The 24,756-nt window shown below is 36.2% G+C and overlaps 1 protein-coding gene across 1 annotated transcript; it reads left to right on the forward strand.

Moving 5' to 3' along the window:
• Positions 1 to 11,258: 11,258 nt before the first annotated feature.
• LOC140851758 (ras-related protein RABA3-like) lies at positions 11,259 to 15,886 on the forward strand. Its single transcript, XM_073243870.1, is given in 3 exon segments — positions 11,259 to 11,749; positions 15,272 to 15,306; positions 15,309 to 15,886. Coding segments are annotated over 3 exon segments (735 nt in total). The 5' UTR covers positions 11,259 to 11,474; the 3' UTR covers positions 15,734 to 15,886.
• The last annotated feature ends 8,870 nt before the right edge of the window (positions 15,887 to 24,756 follow it).

Raw genomic sequence — 24,756 nt, forward strand, 5'->3', positions numbered from 1 at the left:
ATAGAGTTTTAGAAATCCAAAACTCTTTCCTTTTTGTACCAAATTTTCCAGATTTTTTCTATGATTTTTGTGACTTTTAGGGCACATATTGTGCACCCTTTGCTGGTGGTTCCATGCACGAAAAATAAGGAGGAGGCGCTCAAGAGTTGGGCGCCCCTATCTTGCCATGTTTGGATAAGCCTTGACTAATATTTGACCTAGACAAAAACTCTATCATATCTCTCTCTATAAAATGAGTTTCTTTATGAAATTTTTGAATAATATAGAAATTTGAAGACTTTGGGGCATCCAAAAATCAGAGAGAAAGACCTTTGGGTTGTGGAGATATAATAGACACAAGATAGGGTGTCTAAGAGAGAGTAAAGAGAAGAAGAAGAGGATCTTCTTCTAGGTTATTAGTTTCATCTCTTTTCTTCTTCCATCTTGAGTTTTCTGAGAGCGTCTCAGATCTGAAACTCCTCCTCCTACTTTTTATCTTAGAAGAGTCTAAATCAAGAAGAAGGAGGCACCTGATCAACCATCGAAGAAGGATCAGTGCAGTACTAGCATACTGTACTGATTTCCTACAGCAGAACTTCTGATTGAGATCGTGGGCTCGTGTGAATGACTCCTAGAGATCGGATGCATGTGCGGTTTGCAACATTATCCTTAAGCCCGGATTAGTAAGGTTAGAACATCTAACTTGCAAGGTAATAGATCTGATCTATTGTTTAATACATACATTAGATGTAGTATAGAAACATGTTGATATGATCAACATGTAGTTCATGCTCTATATATTTTAATTTCTGATTTAATGCTATGTAATAATCATGTAATAGGATCTTAGATCTAGGAATTCTCTGATTTTAAAAAATAAATTTTGATTTATTTTAGTCTTCCGCTGCATGATCTTGAAAAAGTTTCAGGATCTAATCTTGAAACTCTAGATCTGGTTCCTTCAATAACCCTATAACATACTCCACCATATCCAAAGTATCCCGTACATATCTTTATATCATGTTTGAATATAAAACCAAAATATGAATTTATGTGCACAAGATTCTATGATGATTTTAAGGTCTAAAAATCACTTACACAACTCCTACTTAGAGAATCATCTTTTGACATGCAAATAAAACTTCATAAATATTCTCTTTGGTAGGTCAATTCAGTCGCTCATTCCCTAATGAGCATCACATCTTTGTATTAATATTCCATACAAGTGGCTTGTGAGATCAGCCACCCTCGCCATCGAGCATATATAGAATATGCCAGTCTATCTGAAATATTGATCACTGACTCAATGCTCTTATAACCAAAAATATTTAAGATTAGGATTTTAGATCTCATTGGCATAAACTCTTCATGGTCCTAAAGCTATTGTCCGAATCTATGGGGTTCATTATAATCTTAAATATAATAAGATGCAGCTGAAAATGATGAATCATAAAATACCTAATTTATTTATAAATGAATAATGTTATTACATGAGTTGAAAGTTTATGAAGAAAAGTTTTATCGTATTACTTATGCGATTGGCTTGTAAGCACTATTCTTTCGCCCTCCTTTATATAAACAGGGCTAAGTAAACCCTAAGGGGATAAGCTCTAAGAGGAAGGAACTCCCATAGCCTCCAGATCTCATGGTAAGAGGTTCTTGATCCCTCATCCATTATTCTATTCTTTTCTTGCAGGTCAGCAAATCCATGAGGTATCAAGGCTGAGGTGATATCAAAGACCAAACTATCAAGTCTGAGGCCAAGATCGAGATGATATCCAAGGCCAAGCTATCAAGCATGAAGCCGACCCACCAAGCCTAAGATCAAAATGAAGGCCGAGCTCCCAAAGGCCGAGATCTCAAATGACTAAATTAAGCGACCATCTCCAAATTGGCTAAATGTTGATCAATCTAGACTGACCCATCTTAGATCAGCTAGGTGCTGATTAGATCTAACCATCTCCAGATTGGCTAAACACCGTCCAGATCTGACTATCTCCGGATCAATCGATGTCAACCAGATCCAACCATCCTCCAAATCGCACAAATGCCAATCAGATCCAGACTGACCATCTCTAGATCCATCAAATACCAACTAGATCCAGACTGACCATCTCCAGATCGATTAGACATCGATTAGACCTAAGCATCTCCAAATCAGCCAAATGCTGGCTAGATATCCGATCATCTTCAGATCGATCGATACTGATCAGATCCGACCATCAGATCGATCAAATGTCGATCAGATTCAGACCGACCATCTCCGGATTAGCCAAATGCTAATCTGATCCAAGCAAGCATTCTTGATAAGGCAGAGGTAATAAGTATATATCGCTAAATATGATAGAAAATTATGGACAATATGTCGCTTGATAAGGCAGGAGTAATAATCCGATTCTCCTTTTTCCTTGCGACTCCTCCATTCCTATCCATAAATAGAGGGCTAAAGGGGACCTCTAGGATAAGCTCTCACCTTTCTACCAAAACTCACTCTTTCCCTTCTATTCCCTAGTTTTCTGATCTAAGCATTAGAGGGTCTCACCGGAGCCAACTTTGGTCAGTGATTTATTTTATAGGTCACTCCACCGCTCAGCTCCAATCATATCTCTTCTCTGATCGAGCCGACCTTGGCCAAAAGACTAGAGGCAACACTTTGCAACTGACTCTCTCTCGACAAAATTCTAATGCTTCAATTGGGATTGGATTCGCTCATCCCACCTTGGGTTAAATTTTTATGGAAGCTCCACTAGCTGAGGTTTCTCTGTAAAACTGTTTTCAATCAAAGAGGGATTTCTGCAGCTAAAAAGATCTCTAGTACCTTGTATGCAAGGGTTTTGAAGGAGTTTCAGCATGTTATTGTCTCTTGCCCCATTGCAACACATAATGTTGGGCCAAAATAGCCGATGAAGAGCAGCTCCTAGACATCCCTCACTCTTTGCCCACATTGGTTGTTGTTCTATCTAGTGCCACGGTACAAAACGAGACTAAAACCAAGATGATCTATATGGTATGGCTTATCTGGTTTGTTAGAAATATGAGGCTATTCCAACATGAGTTCCTACCTCCTGATATATAATATATTAGTCAGGAAGGTGAATTGCCTGGCTCTAATTTCCATTCAACAGGCTCTTTCTCCTCGTAGCATTCAATGGAAGAACTGCTATAGTTCTCAATCACCATCTCAGCAACTATCTTCGGATAAAATTATCTCTTGGTTACCCCAACCTTTCGCTATGCTAAAAGTGACATTCTGAAGCTTCTTCTCAATGTTCTACGGCTACTGTAGGTTATATTATTAGAAAATGGGATGTATTCTTACTAGTAGCTGGTGGAAAGGCTTTATAATTATCCTCTGCCCTTATGGTGAATTGGTGGGTGCTTGGCTTGGGTTGTATATATTCATACCATCAATCTTTTTCAGGGTTACAAAATCTGGTTGCAAGGTGATTCTATCATGACAGTAAAATAAATTAGGCACCATTCAGTTCAAAAACTTGGACTTCTTGCTCTACTACATGACATTCAAACGTAGAGATCAAACAAGCAAGTAATTGAGGTGTCTCACATTTGCAGGGAAGGTAATACAGCAGCGGATTGGTTGGCTCGCTAAGCTATCTATGGAGACTTTCTGCTGAGACTGGGTGATGAATTTCATGCTGATCTTCTTCAAATCCTAAAGTTTGATGCATATGGCATTGGTTTTTATTGATATATTTAGCTGTTTATTATCATTGAGTTCTGTATGTTCTTTCTGTTTCTCTTTAGTTGAGTTTTTCTTATCTAGATGTACCAAAAAACACCACATAGTGATAGATAATTTATTAGGATGGTACCGTGCGATGCATGACCTACAGATATCATGTTAAAAAAACATGCTCATCCAGATCAGAAGATATTCTACAACCGTAATAATCATTGCAATGGTTATTATGATGCTTGTGTGCATGTTCCTTGGTGTGCTAACTATAATCCTTTGTATGCAAGTAGTATTTGTTAAAAGAAATCATCTACACATTCTTAAAATACAGTGATATAATTCAATATCAAACATCTATAATTGCGCTAGCTTAATCACTGTTATCTGCCACCCAAATTATAGATTCTCAAAGCATGACAGCTGTTGTGATTATTAAGGCATGCTGTATGAATGATTCCGGTCTATAACTAGGATGAAAACCATGTTGAATTGATTCAACTTGATGATCTGGCTACTACAAATAATTCCACTAGATCTAATAGCCTACAAGACGAGTAAACAGTGTGCATTCATCCCCTTAGCCAAGTGTGCAATTATGATTACTTCTCTCATAAAGTCACACTCTTCTGACCCAAAGTTGATGACTTCTATCCATCTCCCCATGCAGCCAGCCATGAAGTCAAGATTGCTGGGGCTGTCAACAGCCTAAACTCTGGTTAGAGGGTGGGTGGCCGGCATTTTTCTCCTTTAGGGCCCAGCAAGGAAGGAACATCTCTCCATTCCCACCGGATCAAGGTTCGGAAAAAAACAAAGAATAAAAAGAGAAAGCTACCAAACAACTGCGTTATAATATTTGGAGTCGGTCATCTGTGGGCTTTTCAAGTCTCAGCAGTACTGGTGATTAATTAACTATGAAAAGAGGGAGGGGAAACTTGTGTAGGCTTCAGTTAGGTTGATGTCACCTACTATTTTATAAGCTTGTTTTCAAATTTCTTTTTGATGGATATTGAAGTGGAAGTCCAACCAACTGGACCACCTGTCCCAACTTTCTATGTTTTTTGCATATAATTTTAACATTAATAAATATTCTTTTTTATACTTTATTGGAAAATATTATACATGGAGCACCATTTTATTCTTTATTTTTTTCCCCATTCCATTTGGCATTCACCAGATGACCCAACCTTTAGATGATTCTCGCTTACCTGTCATATATTGCACCAGTCTGCATTTGCTTAAAAACCAAGAAATTGGAAGGAATGATAACATGTACAATGCTCTAGTTTTTACTCTTTCTCATATAATGGAAGAGAAGAAAAAGGTATGATAACAAAAAATACACTATATTTTAATTTATTAATACGAGCCCTGCATATGTAAGAAGAAACCCCAGTCATCAGCAAAAGAACAAATATGTTTATAAAATTTTTTAGATAGGTATGTTTTTACTAATTAAAAAATAGAAAGATGTAAATTTCCGTTCAGATTTGAAATATTTGCATTTGGATCTCAAAAAACTTTAAAACTTTAAAATTGTTGCAAAATGGTCTAGCTATCGATCTCCATTAAATTAAGAATATCATCATGTGAGGATCATCTAGTGGCTTAATATTTATAATATTTCATAATTAACCTTCTTACTAACTTTGCAAGGAGCTCATGTTTTAGCGGGAAATTGAAAAAGGAGAAAAGTAGCACTTTCAGATTTGTGCCTATGGATGAATGATCTTGCCTTTTAAGATTTATGTAGATGGATGGATGATGAAAGATATAGTGCTTTGAGATCTATGTAGACAGATGAATAATAAAGATTAAAATATTTTAAATTTATGTAAATATATAAATGATAATAAATAGAGTATTTTGAGATTTATATAGGAAGTTCAATGATAAAGGATAGAATGCTTTAAAATCTACGTAGGTTGATGGATGATAAGGGATGAAGTGCTTTAGGATATATGCAAATAGATAGATGACTGAAGATGGATTACTTTGAGATTTATACAAGTAGGTAGATGACAAAGGATGAAATATTTTAAAATTCATATGCATAAATGAATGATAGAGGATGGAGTGTTTCAATATTTGTGCAAGTAGACTGATGATAGAGGACAAAATGCTTTAAGATCTATGCAGATGAATGGTTAATAGATGATGGACTACTCGAGATTTGTGCAAGCAGACAGATGACAAATGATGAAGTACTCTTTAAGATTTGTTCAGATAGATGAATGATTAAGAATAGAGTGGTTTAAGATCTATGCAAGTAGTTGGATGATAGACGATGGAATGCTTTATACTTTATAGGGCGAATAGATGATAGAGAATTGAGTGTTTTGAGATCTGTATAGGCAAATGGATCATAGATGAAGTACTTCATGATCTTTATAGATAAATGGATCATAGATAGAATGTTTTGTAATCTATACAAGCGAATGGATAATAAAGAATGAAGCTTTTTAAGATTTACGTATATAGATGAATGATTGAGGTTGGACCGCTATAAGATCTATGCTGGCAAATAAATGATAAAGGTGTAGTATTTTAAGATTTATGTAGATGGATGAGTGATAGAAAATAGAGTACTTTGAGATTTATGCAAATAAATGAATGATAAAAAATAATCTTTCTGAAGCAAGGATATTTTTATCTTTTTAATCATTCTATTAATAGTATTAGTATTCAGTTAGACAGCTCGGCCATAGTGCAATAAATTTGAAATTTTAGTGGCCAATTGGGACATTTTAAAAGAAGATTTGTGAAATTCTAATTGAAGAAGAAACATTATTTTGATTACATGTGAAATTTCGTTGTGTGTGGACTGTTATAATTCTTTCTATTTTAAATTAACATTTATTCATAATGCTATTTTTATCCATAGTTGCTTTTATTATAGAGTATTATTTTTTATCAAAAAGGTTTTTGAATATGTAAAATTTTACTTAAAGATGGAAAATTAGGGAGAGATCATGGAAAGAGCTTAAGAAAATAGATTTTTTTTTTTTGATGGGTGGTAGGGCAGGTCATGCATAGGGAGAGGGAGAAGAGAGCCTTTTTTTTTTTTTTGGATGTATGTAGGTTGAAGATGGCTTTAGGCTCCGAAGCTACTACATGAGGCTGGTCTCAATACCTTTCCCATTATATTTTAATAGATGTTGACAATTTATACAAGTTTCAATTAGTCATTGTATTAGATCTCTTCACACATAATTTAAACTTTGTTTTTAGGAAAACAAAGTTGTATCTTGCTAGTTGCACTCTCTTGTTAAGAGGAGATTTTTCATCTCCGAACCCTAAAGTTATTGTTATCAAATTTCTTAAGTGTCTGATATAAGTAATTCTTCTGTCACTTTTTAGGAATCTTTCGTGATGCTTCTCATTTGTTCTCAAAAATATTATTGCTTATTATGTTTTTTCTTATATATATCTTGTCTTTTGGTTAATCAACATTCAAAGTATCTGTATTTTCTTTTATAATCTATTTCCACCTTAATATTCATAGATGATTAGGGAAAGTTTTAGTAGAAACTAACAATAAGTAATATCAAGGGACAATTAGCTAGTAGAGATTACGAAGATTGGTCTTGATCACTTATATGCTCTTTTTTTTTCTTTGACTAATAACCTAGTAAATAAAGCTTACACCACCTCTAATGATTTTTATAATTAGCATATTAGGACTCTCTTAACTTACCAAATTTACAAAAGTATGCAATCTATATTTCTAATATACTAGTAGCAACATATGATAAAATAAATAATTTCACCATTTTATATATATTCGTGCTACAATAAATTGGCACCAATAGAAAAAAATAAGAATTGCATATAATAAATATTAAATAATTACTACATGGGCAGAATTGAAATAGCAAAAGAACAGAGGCAAAATTCAATTGTAAGGAAGTAATGGACATGGAGTGGAAAGGTTAGACATTAATATTGAAATGAGATAAGCAAAAGTGGAGCTCTTGCTCTTTGGAATTTTCTTAGAGAGTTTTTAAGTCACAAGTATCCTTCAAGATGTTGCAAATTTGTTTAGGAGGCTTTCACATAGCATTTTGTCACCCCATATAAATTAGGATCTTATAAAATAACTAATTTTTTGGCAAATTAACCAAGCCCAATAGAATGTTTGACAATACAGTTTGGGAGGAGGCCATGCGCATGCAGCTGCACAAGTTTCAAGTTACGTAGTTGTTCACTTTTATGCAGCATAAAGTTACAGAAGCCTTGCCCAAGTCCTTTTCTTTTTTTATTTTTTAATTGTAAAATTTGAATCTCGTGCTACATAACATCAACGGTCAATTCACGCTCTAGTGGCTCATCATTCGCAGTCTTAAAGTGATTAGAAGGGCTGCCACTTTGAGTCCACCAAGCGTATCATAAAGGTTAAATTAAAGCAATAAAAGTAGCTTAAATTTTTCAATTTTTTATTTTCAAAAATAACTTTTTTTATATTTCTTTATTAGATATTTAAAATAAAAATTCACACTAAAGAAATTCAAAAGATTTTCCTGGAAGTTCCATGATTCTATCATAACGGGACCCCTTCATCTTCCAAGCATCCATTTCATGATAGGCTGTTGGTTATTGCAAAATATAAAAACTTATTCCAATAAAAAAATATAGTTTATCATAGAAATCATGAAAAAAATTATAAAAAAGTCATATCAGTTTAAAATTTAAAATTTTATTCGGATCGAAAGCATATAATAGCAAAACTAAAAATATATTGTAGCAGACAAATCTTGGAAAAAGTTTCATGAAATAGGGTTAGTACTAATTTTTTCAAAGGTTAAGTTACCTCATGTCTAAAATCTTTAGATCCCATGCGCCTTGCACATGCATTATGAGCAGCAAAGTGTTATATGAGCATCTTCAGACTTCCTCATCTGCTTGTTGCCTGGAATTCCAGTTATACTAGGCTTTGGGGTATCTAGATCCAACCCATTTACTTAATGGATTGGCCCACTTCAAATCTCCTAATGGGGTGGACACAGATAGACAAATCCAGAGTCTTCCACTAAAAATTTCAGTCTTTCTCAAAATTTCCACATCTTCCATATTAACCAAGATATACTGAAATTATACATTATCCAAGTCTCAACCACTTGCTAAGATCCAATAAGAAAACCAAACTGACTGAGCAGAATTTTGTGTAATGACATCCTTTTTATTTCAAAATTATTTTTTTTTGGTAAAATTTATTTCAAAATTATTTGTAGAGCCATCCAATCTTTGGACAGCAAATATTTATTGCTTTCAAAGGAAATGTAAAAAAAAGCAAGGAGTGGCAGAAATATGTTGCTATCTCCTACACTTATTTGCAAGGAAACAAATATACAAAACTAATAATGGCTGTCCAATGGTTGAGCTGCCTTAGAAGATGGGTAAGAATGTAGGCTGCCTTGTTTTGTTTGGATTGGTTTGCAAACAGATTGCGTACACAAACTGGCTCTGGTTTTATCATTCCCTATCAACAGCCTCAGAGCATTGGCATCATTTGATCGGTATTTTTGTGCATGGATCAACAGTATTTTTCTAGCGAGAAATTATTAGATAGAATCATTTACTACATGATGTAGACAAATCTATAAAATATCCACACGTCAACCATTCCTGATTATTCATTAAATACTGACCATGGTTAATCATGATTTAGTAGAAAATAAATCATGATTACAATTTAATGGAGAATTAGAAATGGCTGAAGTGTGGAATTTTTATAGGTTTGCCTATATTCTAGAATGATTCTTACTAATATTTTCTCCCAAGGGGCAGTACACCCTGTAGCAGCAACAGAATTGAGTGAAAGCTGCAGGCTGGATTTGTACCATATCTCCAGCACTTCGGCTCTCTTCTTTTTTTTTTTTTTTCCTCCGTGCTTTGTCGGTGCCAATAGGGGCTAAAGCCTCAAAGATATTGTGCAATTTTTTATTAACAGATTGCAAGGCTTCATGTTTGATCTATATCAAAACTAGAGAGAGGAACATTAAAAGTTTTTTTTGGTGGTCCCCATCCCATTCTCCATATATTACGATCTTGAATCTTTAACTTAATGCTGGGTAGGTATGTTTTTTTTTTTTTTTTGATGCAAATGCTGGGTAGGTATGTTGGTTTCTAATTTGTGCATCCAAACATATCTATTGATTTGACAGCGTTTCACCAAAGGAGAAAAAAAACAGTACTCCTGACCGAACCAGGTTTCCTTTCCTATTCTAAAATCTTACGTACAGTGGTGTTTTTTTTGATAAGGATCTTATGTACTGTGGGTGGAGACACTAAAGAAAGAAGACTATTTAGCGAGGTCCACTCTGTACAATAGATTAGGTTCAATAAGCATGGATTTGCTATATTTTCTGAATTCAGAGAAGGTTATCTAACTGATCATGGTCAACCATGTAATATGAATGCAAAAATCACTATTAAATAATTTCATATTTTAGTTTTGTTAACTAACCTTTTTGTTGAAAAATAAGCAGACATATGATCAGATTAGATAGCATTATTGCATTATTGTAACAAGTGAAGAATCAATACACTTTGGCAAATTGGAATCAATCACATGGCAAATTGGAATCAATAGCATGGCATCGCTGTCTCAATGAGGATAGCATTTTAGTGATTTATTCTTAGTATTTGACATCCCACCATCCTCTATGAAACAAGGCTGGTCTTAAGTCATATATAGTGGCACTGTGTTGGTTTAATGTTAGTTGTAGGACCGAAAGTAGATTAGATATCGGTACATCCATATCTATATTTGTTTTACTCAGTGAATACAGTTGCATATATAAATGTTAGTCGGGTATAAAAATTTATATCAATATTTATTTTAAATAGATACAAATAAAAATTAGATATTAAAAATATGAATATTATATTGATAGAAGTTGAATATTTAAACTTTACGGTCATAAAATTAAAGTTATCATTATGTTGAAGGTAAATCAAATTCATAGTATGTTGATATGGTCATTTATTTTCTTAAAAATTCATGAATGCTATACAAAATTAAATAAAGTTTCAAATAAAAATAGATATTTAGATATGGATTGAGGAGTTGTCTATTTATATCCATATCTTTTTTTCGATAGATACTATACAATTACAGATATTAGTAAGATGCTTAAATTTTTATTTATATCTAAATAGATTTCGATAGAAAAATGAATGCAGATAGATATTATCCGGTTTACTTTTCTTCCGTAATTAATTGCACTAACCACAAGTTATACATCAGGAAACACGGAATGCAAGATATTTTGCACTGTATACATCATGAATACCTAATGCATACCAATTCATGTTCAGTGATGGACATTTGATGATCGATGGTCCCATAAGCACCAGATTTAACCCAACATCCTACAATAATTCGGTCCCATCTTTTCCCTTAAACTGATCTCGAAAGAAACATCCAAGGGCAACAAGGGGCAGAAGTCATGGCCACCGCCTATGGCCGAGACCAGCTGTCCCATTCTCACAAGACCTGGGATTTCACTTATGCTATGCTCCTGTTTGAGTCCATGCACCATCATGATTCTTTCTTAAATAACATGAAAGCAAGCGTCGGGGCCTTTGACGAGGCATGCTCCATAAAAAACGTCTCCTCTCTCCAAAAGCAAACACCACAATCAATAGAATCCACCTAATCCCGGGCTGTTGTTTCTCTCTTTTAACACCTATATATACCTCTCCTTGCTGCCTCAACAACTGCATAGATATATATAAATTAATACAAACCACTCTAGCCTTCTATGTTCTCCTTAGGTTGATACAAGCACACATATAAATGCAAGCAGAGGAGAAGAGAGTAGAAGAAGAGATGATGGGGAGGGAGGAGGAGGATTGGGAAGCCGAAAGAGCAGCGGAGATAGACTATGTGTTCAAGATAGTGGTGGTGGGGGACTCGGCCGTGGGGAAGACACAGCTGCTGGGGAGGTTCACCAAGGATGAGTTCTGCTTCGACTCCAAGTCCACCATTGGTGTCGAGTTCCAAACTCGCACCATAACGCTCAACCACAAGCGCATCAAGGCCCAAATTTGGGATACTGCCGGCCAAGAGAGGTACAACCATTCTCTCCTCCCAAAATCCCTTCTTTTTCTTTTCTTTTCTTTGTTGTTGTTATTGTTGTTGGACCAGCGATCTTCATGATTCTTAATCTGAAAATATATCGAAACAAAGGTAGTATTCTTAATGATTTAGATTGATGATTTTCTTACTGGTTATGATCTAAATCTCATGCATCTCTAAAGTTTGAACTTTTTTGATGTATTAGTTAGAATTATAATGTCTTAAGAGGTGTTCTTAACTTGAAAGTTTGAGTAATTATTGAAGTTAAGATAGATTAGAAGATTTTTTCTTCTTTAGCTGATGATAGTTGTGGTGTTTGGTATTGAGTTAATTTGGATGATGGACAGCTTTACACCACTTTATTATGGGTGGTGTGATTCCACTCGCTTCAGGATGGGGCAAGTGAACTGCCAGTCGCTGTTCATTGAAAAAAAAGGAAGGCTTTAGCGAGAAACACGGTGCACAATATTGGATACTTTATTGTACATCGTTGTCCATCAATATTGGATCCTCTTTCTTGGCTTTGAGCCATAGCACTGTGGTGTCGGATAAGGACGACTGCACCGAAACTAATTTCCAACTACAGGACATCGTGTCCACTCGTGCTCTGTCTTCTTACCGAATGGGACTTGCGTTAGGAATAATGGGAGACTCTGAAAAGAAAAGATTCTAAATTTCATTGGACAGCAGATTCTTATTTCTTTTAATAGAATAGCATGTCCCGTTATCCGACATAGTTTGATTGCCATCCTGGTTGAGCATTCTAGTAGATACCCACCCTCAATCTTTTTCTCTTTTTTTCTTTTCTTACTTTTTTAATTTTTTTAAAATATTGTTTCCTTTCTTTTTCTTCTTCCCTTCTTTCTTTTCTTTTCTTTTCTTTTTTCTTTCCCCCCTTCTAAGCTTGTGTGGATGGCTTTTGGAGTTCCACCCTCTCCTAAATTATTCTCACATAAATAGAATAAGATGGCCGGGATATCCCTGTTTTACTGAGATTTAAACCGTAGGAGAATAATCTGAAACTTGAAAATATATAAATAACTAAAAGGTTCACTTTGTAAATGTTGTCATCCTCATCTTTAGTGTGTTTGGTGGAAACTAAAGGCAAAATCAATGGACGTTGCTCTTATCACCATCTTCGTCTCTAATGCTGGGTGGACAGCTTTAAAAAAGATACATATATTTGTTAAAGCTAATAATTTCTCTATTGAGTTGATAGGACCATGAAATGGACCCTTTTCAGTGATAGGTGGATGTCCAGATAATTAGCTAACTGTATCCCTCTAAGTTGATGTGTGAAATTTCTGGTAATAGATAAAATGGAACACAAGCCAAATCAATTGGGCATGTGCTTATCCTAACATAAATTGAGAACCGGCCAATTGCTTGAGTTGGTAAAATTTCTTCACACAAAAAGCTTAAATCTTACTCTCACTTTAGTAACCAGCTGGGTTTTACTTATCCTCATTTCAATATGTATAGAAAAAAAGACTGCCCAAGAAGGACAATATGCAAGCCCCATTATGTACCTTATGTTCTTTCCCTTGTGCCACCATTGCTATTTGAGATATTTATAGGAGATAGCCATTGATGACATGGAGAGAAAGCAAGTTATGGCTTGATCAGAAAACGGAGGTTTTTTCATCTCGTAATTTTAGTAATATCAAACATGCTAGTTAAAAAGCTAAATTCATATTTTTCTGCTAAAAGTATAGGATGCTAAATTATCTCTAAGACAACTATAGCAAACTTATCAAACAGATAGATCAAGTTAAATCTTAGTCCGCATACTTGGTATGAGAATGTCTGTATAAACGAGTCTTTTGGGAAGTGCCCCAAACACATATCTGCCGGCTTTCACCATCATTACCTGTGAAATCCACACCTCTTTTTTTGGTTTCGTGAAGTTTGAAAACAATAGCTGAAGTCACTATTGCCACACTCAAGCTGAATGAAATATATGATGTGAATCCAATTTAGTTGGAGGATGGATATTTTCATGTCAAAAGAGATTAGTATATCAGATGAAACAAATATAAAATATACAACATATATAAAATAAGTAAAATGTATGCCAAGGTTGGTCCAAGCTAGGTCTGACTACAATTTGAGCCTGAAATATCAAGTATGTTGCAGTCTTCTTTTGCATAATCTAGGCCAGACTGAAGAGTCTTAAGCCAGCCAGGGCCTGTTATCTATCCTCAGTGTTATGGAGGGAAGCATTATTACTTCAGTGATTTCTGTGGAGAATGGTAAAATATTTCTGATCTAACTAATTATTGCGGGTCATTGATTATGCTCGCCACTTCGGTGGCTAGAGAACAAAGGGTCTTAAGTGTCACTAACTATTGCCAGTTCGTTGCAAGTCACATTCTATTGACATGAGGGGCTTCTAAATGTTATTTAGCATGGTAGATTTAAGTGATTTCCATAGACTGAAGTATTGTAATATCTCACCAAGTGTTTCTAGTCAGTAATTACCCTTGAATTTTGGTGTCTTTTTTTTTTTTTTTTTGATGGGAGGGGAGGCAAGATGCCAGCCCATTTTTTATTATTGAAAGAGAGTAATGGACAGAATATTATTTACAAGAGCCAGGCAACAGAAGGTGCCTTAGAGAAAAAATACAGATTGTCTGTAGTCTAAGTTGAGAATTTAAAGGGCAAAACAGTGGCAGCAACAGACCAATGCAGAAGATAATACTTCAGGGCAGAATTCAGATTGAAGAACATGGAAGATAAACAGACAACTTTCATATATCAGAACCAGCATAACACTGTTTGGTGATAAAAGCTACTGTGGGGTTGCACTCATTGGTTTTGCAAGTCAGATTTCGTAGACTTTATCTGATCTAGTAAAGCCTACTGATACCAAACCAATAAGGTGGTTTTGTCCATTTATTTATTTATATCTTGGGTAAGTGATTAGATGATTACATTAATAATCAACCGGATCAGGCCTGCTTACATATACTTATGAAGCATGGTTTGGACATTATGATTGATATATTGTACAATTCTTGATATCTAACTAAATGATTCTGTCTGCCAATAGAAGAATTTCTGGACTGTGTTGTACGGTTGGCAGCTAAAAGCCTGCTAATCCACTTGGTTATCAAGCTGGACAGGTAAATTAGATAAATAGACTGAGAAAGACCAATCGAGCGGCCCAACCCTAGTTGTGATACCCACTGCAACATTTTTTTTCATCTTTTTTCAAGAAATTCTTTAAGTATTCCATTAATTTAACACAAGAAAGATACTAGTGTCAATAGTAGTCTAATTTGTGGATTCACTTCAGTTCAGGTTCCTATCTTAACTTGCAATTCTTGCTTCTTCTCGAGTAGTGGTTTACTTTTCCTTCAACTTACTGGTTGGCATGGTTAGAAACCTAACATTAAACATCTTGCTCCTTTTGTTTGAAATCTCCAGCTCTACTTCACAAAAACTAAGAATATTTTAGAAGAATAACACATCACATTGCATCTATGTGATTACCTCCTCTCTCCTCAATGCAGGTACAGAGCAGTCACTAGTGCTTACTACAGAGGAGCCTTGGTGCAATGTTAGTTTATGACATCACCAACAGGCAGACATTTGATCATGTTGCGAGGTGGGTTGAGGAACTACGAGCCCATGCTGACAATTCCATTGTTGTCATGCTAATAGGAAACAAAGCCGACCTCGCTGGTCGAAGGGCTGTCTCTACTGAAGATGCCGTGGAATTTGCTGAGGAACAAGGACTCTTCTTTTCAGAGGCATCCGCACTTAGTGGGGAAAATGTGGAGAGTGCTTTCCTAAGTATCTTAGAAGAAATCTATGGAGTGGTCTCAAGGAAGGCCTTGGAGTTGGATGAAGCAAGAAGGAATGGAGGGAATGATGTCTTGATGCTAAAAGGAAACAAAGTGTCAGTTCTTTCTGAGGCTTCCATGATGGAAACTAGTGCTATGAAAAAAGGAACACAGTGTGCCTGTTTGTGATGTTGATGTATGGATCAAGTAAATCTACTTAGTTTCAATGGTCAGTGTTTGAACGAGAGGATGCATGCTTTCGCAGAGATTTGTTAAAAAGAAAAGAAAATTGTTGGTTGTTCTTAATTGAATCACCGATAGAAGGGAATTTTATTTTGAACATAGCTTGCATGTTTGTGCTTCTTGTCCCTGAAATTGTATTTTAATGAGCGATATCATGAAGATTAGTTTGCTGCAATGATACGTTTAATACGTGTGACTAATAATTACCAAAATCAATTTGTTGCTAGATTATAATTCCATGCAGCTCTAATGTGTGTTGATATCCCCTCCACTTCCCGTACAGCTGACATATATTAATTATGTTGTGGTTTCAATGTGCATCAATTATGTTAACAACATTATTATGTCCTTCTGGCAAGTGCAGACCTAGTGATGGAAGAAAGCATGCATCAATTGATGCGGAACTTTGGGAGTCAAAACGGAAGGCCGAGGTTCCTTTACGTGTCGGAGATGTCAGGAACAATGAATGGTGCCGGAGATCTGGCGGTAGTTAGAAAGCTGATCTTAATCCTTCCACTCTAGCGATATGCAACGAGTCGTTTCTCCATCCAAGCAGCAGCTATCTGAGACCTTGGGGCTCTTTTCTTATGGGTCAAGGGTGATTGATGGTGCAAGATATGGCCTGCGAAATGGGTAACCAATCTGATCCACTAGCCCAAGAGAACTTGCGCAGGTGCCACCAATTGGTGCCCTATGGCTCTGTTGACCAGCGATCTGATTGTGGGGCCCATGTTCCAGTGGCAGTGGCCTTTTTGTCAGCCTCCCCCACGAAGCAAATCTTAGAGTAAACTAAACTGGTTGAAGAGAGACAACCAAATTCCTTGGAGGGTGGAAGCACCTTTTCTGATGCCGTCGAGCTACTAGATCCAAGTATGAATTTTTGCACTGAGGATGAGGCTGGGCCCATCAAGGGTGCTTGTGGTGAAGTTAAAGTTGACGGTGGAGACCCTGGAGTCGATGAGTTTGATGATAGTGTTCCACTTGCCAAGGAAGACGCTGCTGGAGAGGACATGGAGCTGGTGAGCCGAGGAAGTCTCCGAGGCTTAAGGCAATGGATTCAATGAGGGAAGCTACGTCCAAGCTGATGCCAGCGAGGCGTTGGAAGAAGGGTCTGATGTATTGTATTTTTTATAGTAATTATTATTATTAGTTTTTAATGATTTTGATGAAATTGGTATAATAATTAACTAAATAAATATAAGAACCTGATATGTTTTATGTCAATTGCAGGTAATTGAGCCAGGTCACACCTAATTGGGCTTAACCATATTTTAAAGGTCAAATTAAGTGAAATTGGTTGAGTCCGATTCAGCAGGGTTTGTCATCCGGAGTCATCAGGTCTTGCATCAAAATCAGAGTCCATCTCAAAGCAGAATAACCAAATCAAGATATCAATGGACCCCACACCTTATCCTTTTTGGCATCATCAGCCAGAAAAGAAACTAGAGGTGCAGAAATAAATCAAGCAGTTAATCTCTCCCATCTAGTCAACCAATCTAAATTCTGGATATTTTGGTGTGAGGACCCCTAAAAGGCAAGCTAAGGACCCAAATTGAGCAAGATTAGATCTACAGAATTTTGAGAGAAGCAAGAAAGGAACATAATTTACAGAATAAATTTGGATTCCAGATGAGGTGGCTACAGTAGGTTGAAGTTGGTAACATGTTGGAACAACAAGAAACACCCGATACACCCAGATTCTTCTTAGTGTTTCTGGCACAAAGATCTGATATGGCAACTAATTTTGGGTGGCAAGAGCTATCTTGGAAAGATTAATGGAAGAAAATTAGAGTCCAAACTAATTCTGCATGAGGAGCAACTGAGAAAGAATTGAAACTAATTCTTGGAAAACTTGATTTGGGCAGCCGAAACCTTACTTGTTTTGCAGATTTTGTGGACCCAGAAAGGAAGAAATTCTTCTCCTCTAATTAACCATGCCTCCTTTCCTCTTTTACTATGGAAATCATAATAAAATCAGAAAATTTGGGCAGCAAAGGAGTAGATGGCTGGTGTTGCTTAAAGCCTATCCAAGGAGGAGAGATTCTATACCAAATAAAAAGAATGATATATAGAATAAAATCATGGGAAAATACCACTTAACCTAGCCCTAGTCCTATTTAAGGATCCTAAAACCCAGCAGAAGGAGAGGAGAATCATCTTGAAAGCTAGAAATCAAGCAAGGAGAGTTTGGAGTATCTGGAAGATTTGAAGAGAGGATTCATTCGGCTCTGCAATTCCTTCAGAGTTTTAATTCTTTCTCTGTTTACTTTGCATTTATTTCTAGAACTCATTGTTAGGATGATTTGGAGTTTTATTCAAGTAAACTTGAGTTTGATTTTGATATGATGAAAAGCTAAATTTCTAGCTAGGGTACCTGATGTAGCTTGGATTTAATTTCAATTCCAGAATCTTGTATTAATTTTCTTTGTTAATGTAATTGTTTGTTATTTGCACTTAATGCTTTAAGTATTATTATCTTTGGTACTTGATTGATTTCGATTTATAATTGGTACTGGGAAGGAAGATTATAAATTGGAGTTAATAACAAACATCATCGGAATAATAATTGGAGCGGGAGCAGAAGATTTGACCTGTGGGATCTTGGAAATAATCACTGTGCTTATTAAACTAATTGAAATCTATTTTACTATTGGAAGATAGATTATAGGTTTTAATTAGTATATTTAATAAGACTCGGGAGAGATTATTAAATAATTTAGGATTATTTATCCTTGCATTAATAATTAAATTTGGATTATTAATCGGAATAGCTAGAATTGATAATTGGTCCAAGTGAAATCAGATATACCCTAGTGCTTTATCAATCGAATTTGATTCAGCTTTCATTGAGTTCTTTAGAGTTAATTTTATTTTCCACTGTCATTCAGTTTCGATCGTTTAAATATTAGTAAAATTAGCATTCATTTTTGGTAATTAAACTCAGTCCTCGTGGAAACGATCTCTTATTTATCATTATATTACTTGAGCGATTTCGTGCACTTGCGAAATAGGCTATCAAGTTTTTGGCGCCGTTGCCGGAGACTGGTGCTTTAATATCAAGAATAGTTGATTTTACTAGTAATCTAGATATTTTATTTCTTAGATATTTAAAAAAAAAATCACTGACATTTCATAACGCTTAACTAATATAGTATAACCAAAAAATTAAAAAAAAAAATCAAACTTGATTGGACATCTTGTTTCTTTGCATTGCATCTCTATAATTAACTTTAAGGGCACTTAACCCATTAATCAGATAAGGTGGGGATTTGATCACCCTTCCTTAGCCCAAAAATCACATCCTTCATCCTGCATAACCTAGACCTTAATCTAAAATCAATTAAACGTTGGCCTTAGGATATTCGAGCTCAATAAGACAAGAAAGCCCTAAAGTTAGACCGGGTTCGAATTGATTAATTGCTCGGTGTCTAAGGCAAGTGGTTTAAGAAGGTGGTTTCAATTGGTTCCGTTGTCTGACCTGGCCAACTCAGTTGGTGTCTAAGGAAAGCAACAAGCAGGGGACCTCCCACATCTTACACTTACCTGACCGAGACAGTTAGTCAGTTTTGGGCTTGGAGTGCTTGAAGACGATCTTGGAACAGTTAGGAGCTGTCTAGATCTAGGTTAACCCTAGGATAGAAAGTCCATTTTGTGCTAACTTGTTTGCCATTAAAATTTAAACCTAATTAAAATACTCTTCTCTTTCATCTCTAGATTTAGGACTCCTTAGGACTCATTTCTAGAACTCTTTCTCTCTCTTCCTCTTCTCTCTTCTTAAAAATAATAATAATAATAAAATAATAATAATAATAATAATAATCTTTCAAATTACAACTTGGAAAAGAGAATCGGGTCGACTTGTGAGAATTGAATCAAACCCCATTTCAAGTAAAGAAATTGAACGCACTTGTAAACAAAATATTAAAGCAGTCAGAGAAGGGAAGAAATCTGAGGCAAAAGTAGATCCAGAAATGGCGGAAGATCCAAGGAGAGAAGTAATCCTAGTAGGAAATAATGAGGTTGCTAGAGAGGCAAACCCCAGGGCACTGCGGGATTATGCCATGCCTACCGTAAATGGAGCTTCATCTAGCATCACAAGACCACCTGTGCAAGCAAACAACTTTGAGATCAAGCCTGCTTTGATCCAAATGATCCAGACAGCAGTTCAGTTTGGAGGATTGCCCAATGATGACCCTAATGCGCACATTGCAAACTTCTTGGAGATATGTGATACCCTTAAGCATAATGGAGTGTCAGATGATGCAATTCGGCTAAGATTGTTCCCGTTTTCACTTAGAGACAAAGCTAAAGCATGGTTACAGTCTCTTCCTGCTGGCTCGATCACCACTTGGAATGACTTAGCACAAAAATTTTTGGCAAAATTCTTTCCATCTGCTAAGACTGCCAAGTTGAGGACTGATATCCAAACCTTCGTGCAATTTGACATGGAGACCTTATATGAAGCCTGGAAAAGGTTCAAGGATCTGCTTAGGAGGTGTCCACACCACGGGCTGCCTAAATGGTTGGTTGTGCAAACCTTCTACAATGGGCTGAACAACCATACCAGAATTAATATTGATGCTGCTGCTGGAGGTTCATTGATGGGGAAGTCGCTTGATGAGGCCTATGATCTTTTGGAGGAAATGGCCAACAACAATTATCAATGGCTCAATGAGAGAAACATGGCGAGGAGACCTGCTGGGGTTCATGAGATAGACGCTATTACTGCACTCAATGCAAAAGTAGACACTCTTTTCAAAAAATTAGATATTTGTCTATTAATGCTGTCAATACTTGTGTGCAGACCTGTGAGATGTGTACTGGGCAACATGCTACTCGAGATTGCCCAATTGACAGCTCATTCATGCCTCCAGTACAAGAACAAGTGCAATATGTGGCAAACCAAGGAAGGCAATAGAACAATCCATACTCAAACACCTACACGCCTGCCTGGAAGAACCATCCAAATTTTTCCTGGGAAAATCAACAGCAACAACAAAATTACAGAATAGAGGACCACCTGATTTTCCACAGCAAGAAAAGAAGTCTAATCTGGAAGAATTGGTTGCAACTCTCACTAAGGCCACTACTGATTTCATGGGTGAGACTAAGGCAAACTTTCAAAACCAGCAAGCTGCCATTAAAAACTTGGAAATACAAATGGGACAGTTGGCCAACATGGTAGCTAACAGAACTCAAGGGTCATTGCCTAGCAATACTGAAACGAACCCGAAGGAGCATGTGAAGATAATTACCTTGAGGAGTGGAAAACAACTAGGGGAACAATAAGGGAAAGAGCCTGTTAAAGAACAAGTAAAGGAACAAACTCAAGAAGAGACTATGGTCAAAGAGAAGTTAAAAGAGAAAAAGGAAGAGCCAGTAAAGCCCTACAATCCATCAGTTCCTTTTCCTCAAAGGCTCAAGCAAAGTAAGGATGACAAGAACTTTCTGAAGTTTTTGGAGGTCTTTAAGAAACTACACATAAATATTCCATTTGCAGAGGCATTAGCTTAGATGCCTAGCTATGCCAAATTCTTGAAGGACATCCTTTCCAAAAAGAGAAGGCTAGAGGACCATGAGACAGTCATGCTCACCGAAGAGTGCAGTGCAATCATTCAGAACAAGTTGCCATCAAAATTAAAGGATCCAGGGAGTTTTACAATTCCATGCAATATTGGCAATATCGAATTCACTAAAGCATTGTGCGATTTAGGTGCTAGCATTAACTTAATGCCTTTATCTGTTTTCAGGAAGCTTGGACTAGGGGATGTGAAACCGACCAGTGTCTCATTACAACTAGCTGATCGATCGGTGACATGTCCTAAAGGCATAATGGAGGATGTATTAGTCAAGGTGGACAAATTTATCTTCCCAGTGGATTTCATTGTCTTGGATATGGAGGAAGATAGAGAGGTTCCTTTGATATTGGGACGTCCATTCCTTGCAACTGGCAAGGCACTTATAGATGTCCATGAGGGTAAGCTTACTTTAAGAGTGGGACAAGAAGAGGTAATTTTTAACGTGCTTAATTCTTCTAAATATCCTATTGAGAATGATGAATGTTTTAGATTAGATGTGATTAATAAATTTGTTAGTGAAATAATTGACAATTCTGAATATGACTTGATTGATGGTGTTAAAAATAAACAGCATGTTGATGTATTAAATGATGTTGAGAAAATACAGGATTCAGTAGAGGCTAAGCCAAACCCCAAGCTTGAGCTTAAGCAGCTCCCTTCTCGCTTAAGATATGCATTCTTGGGAGACTCATCTATTTTTCCTGTCATTATATCTGCTCATTTGTCTACTGAACAAGAGAAAAAATTATTGCATGTGTTGAAAAAGCATAAAAAAGCATTAGGCTGGTCTATTGATGATATTAAGGGAATTAGTCCCAGTATATGCATGCATAAAATTTTAATGGAAGAAAACTACAAACCTTCAATTGAGCATCAACGTAGGTTAAATCTTAATATGAAGGAAGTAGTTAGAGCTGAAGTAATGAAATTACTTGATGCAGGAATTATCTACCCTATTTCTGATAGTAGTTGGGTGAGTCCTGTTCAAGTAGTTCCTAAGAAAGGGGGATGACTGTTATTACAAATAATAAAAATGAGCTGATACCCACTAGAACAGTCACTGGTTGGCGTGTGTGTATTGATTATAGGAAGTTAAACAAAGCCACACGAAAGGACCATTTTCCTTTGCCTTTTATTGATCAAATGCTTGAGAGATTGTCCGGATATCCCTTCTACTGTTTTTTAAGATGGTTATTCAGGATATTTTCAAATTCCTATTGTACCTGAGGATCAAGAAAAAACTACATTTACTTGTCCATATGGAACATTTGCATATAGGAGAATGCCATTTGGGTTATGTAATGCACCTGCAACTTTTCAAAGATGTATGATGTCTATATTCTCTGATATGGTTAAAAAATTCATTGAAATCTTTATGGATGATTTTTCAGTTTTTGGTCCTTTTGATATGTGTTTGACTAACCTCTCCCAAGTTCTACAGCGTTGTGAAGAAACTAATCTTGTGTTGAACTGGGAGAAATGTCATTTTATGGTACAGAAAGGAGTAGTTTTAGGCCATAAGATTTCATCTAGAGGGATAGAAGTAGACAAAGCAAAGGTGGAGGTCATTGAGAAATTACCACCACCAACATCTGTTAAAGGAGTGAGGAGTTTCTTAGGGCATGCTGGCTTCTATAGAAGATTTATAAAAGACTTCTCTAAAATTACCAAACCTCTTTGTAATTTATTGATCAAGGATGCACCTTTTAAAATTACTGATGAGTGTTTGGTTGCTTTTAACAGGTTAAAGAGAGAATTAATCTCAGCTCCTATCATCACTGCACCTGACTGGAATCTACCATTTGAACTCATGTGTGATGCAAGCGACTATGCTATAGGAGCAGTCTTGGGACAAAGAAAGGAGAATAGACTTCATGTGATGTACTATGCGAGTCGAACACTGAATAATGCACAGTTGAACTATGCCACCACAGAGAAAGAGTTGCTCGCCATTGTTTTTGCTTTTGATAAATTTAGGCCATATCTTATCGGAGCAAAAACAATAGTTTATACTGATCACTCAGCAATTAAATATTTACTTGAAAAGAAGGATGCGAAACCGAGACTAATTCGTTGGGTGCTCTTATTGCAGGAATTTGACTTGGAGATTAGGGACAAGAAAGGAGCAGAAAATCTTGTAGCAGATCACTTGTCTCGGTTAGAGTTAAGTAAAGAAATTGAGAACACTGAGGTACCCATTAATGAGTCATTCCCTGATGAGCAATTATTTGCATTACTCACATCTAGTACACCCTGGTATGCTGATATTGTTAATTTTAAGGCATGTGATATTATTCCTCCGGAATTTAATTACCAGCAAAAAAAAAATTTTTATATGATGCAAAATATTATTTTTGGGAGAATCCATATTTATATAAGTATTATCCAGATCAGCTTATTAGGAAATGTGTGCCTGATGATGAAATTAAAAATATTTTAAAACACTGCCATTCATTAGAGTGTGGAGGCCATTTTGGACCCAACAAAACAGCTGCTAAAGTATTACAGTGTGGTTTTTATTGGCCTAACCTGTTTAAAGATGCTATTGCTTTTGTTTCTTCTTGTGACCGATGTCAAAGAACTGAAAATATTTTTTTTAGACAGGAAATGCCACTAACCAATATCCTTGAAGTAGAACTGTTCGATGTGTGGGGATTAGATTTTATGGGGCCTTTTCCACCTTCTCATTCAAATCAATACATCCTGGTGGCGGTGGATTATGTATCCAAATGGATTGAGGCAGTAGCACTTCCCTCTAATGATGCCAAGAGTGTGCTCAAGTTCTTAAAGAAATACATATTCACACACTTTGGTATTCCAAGAGCTATTATCACGGATGGAGGTAAGCATTTTTGTAATCGTTATTTGGATTCTCTATTGACAAAATACGGTGTTACTCATCGTGTAGGAACACCATATCATCCTCAAACAAGTGGACAAGTAGAGATCTCCAACCGTGAAATTAAAAGAATATTGGAGACTACTGTCAACTCATCAAGAAAGGACTGGTCCCTAAAATTAGATGATGCGTTATGGGCATATAGAACAGCATTCAAAACGCCAATTGGGATGTCCCCGTATCGTCTAGTTTATGGAAAAGCATGCCATTTACCTGTGGAGCTAGAGCATCGAGCTTACTGGGCAACTAGGTTGCTAAATTTCAATATGGAAGCTGCTGGGGAGAAAAGGTTATTACAGCTTAATGAACTTGATGAGTTCCACCTCCATGCATATGAAAATGCAAGAATTTATAAGGAGAGAACGAAAAGATGGCATGACAAACATATTGTGAGGCGTGAATTTCAAGCAGGACAAAAGGTGTTGCTGTATAACTCTCGCCTAAAGCTATTTCCAGGCAAGCTCCGATCTAGGTGGTCAGGTCCATTTGAG

Source organism: Elaeis guineensis, chromosome 9, assembly GCF_000442705.2.
Source record: "Elaeis guineensis isolate ETL-2024a chromosome 9, EG11, whole genome shotgun sequence".
NCBI classification, from domain to species: domain Eukaryota; kingdom Viridiplantae; phylum Streptophyta; class Magnoliopsida; order Arecales; family Arecaceae; genus Elaeis; species Elaeis guineensis.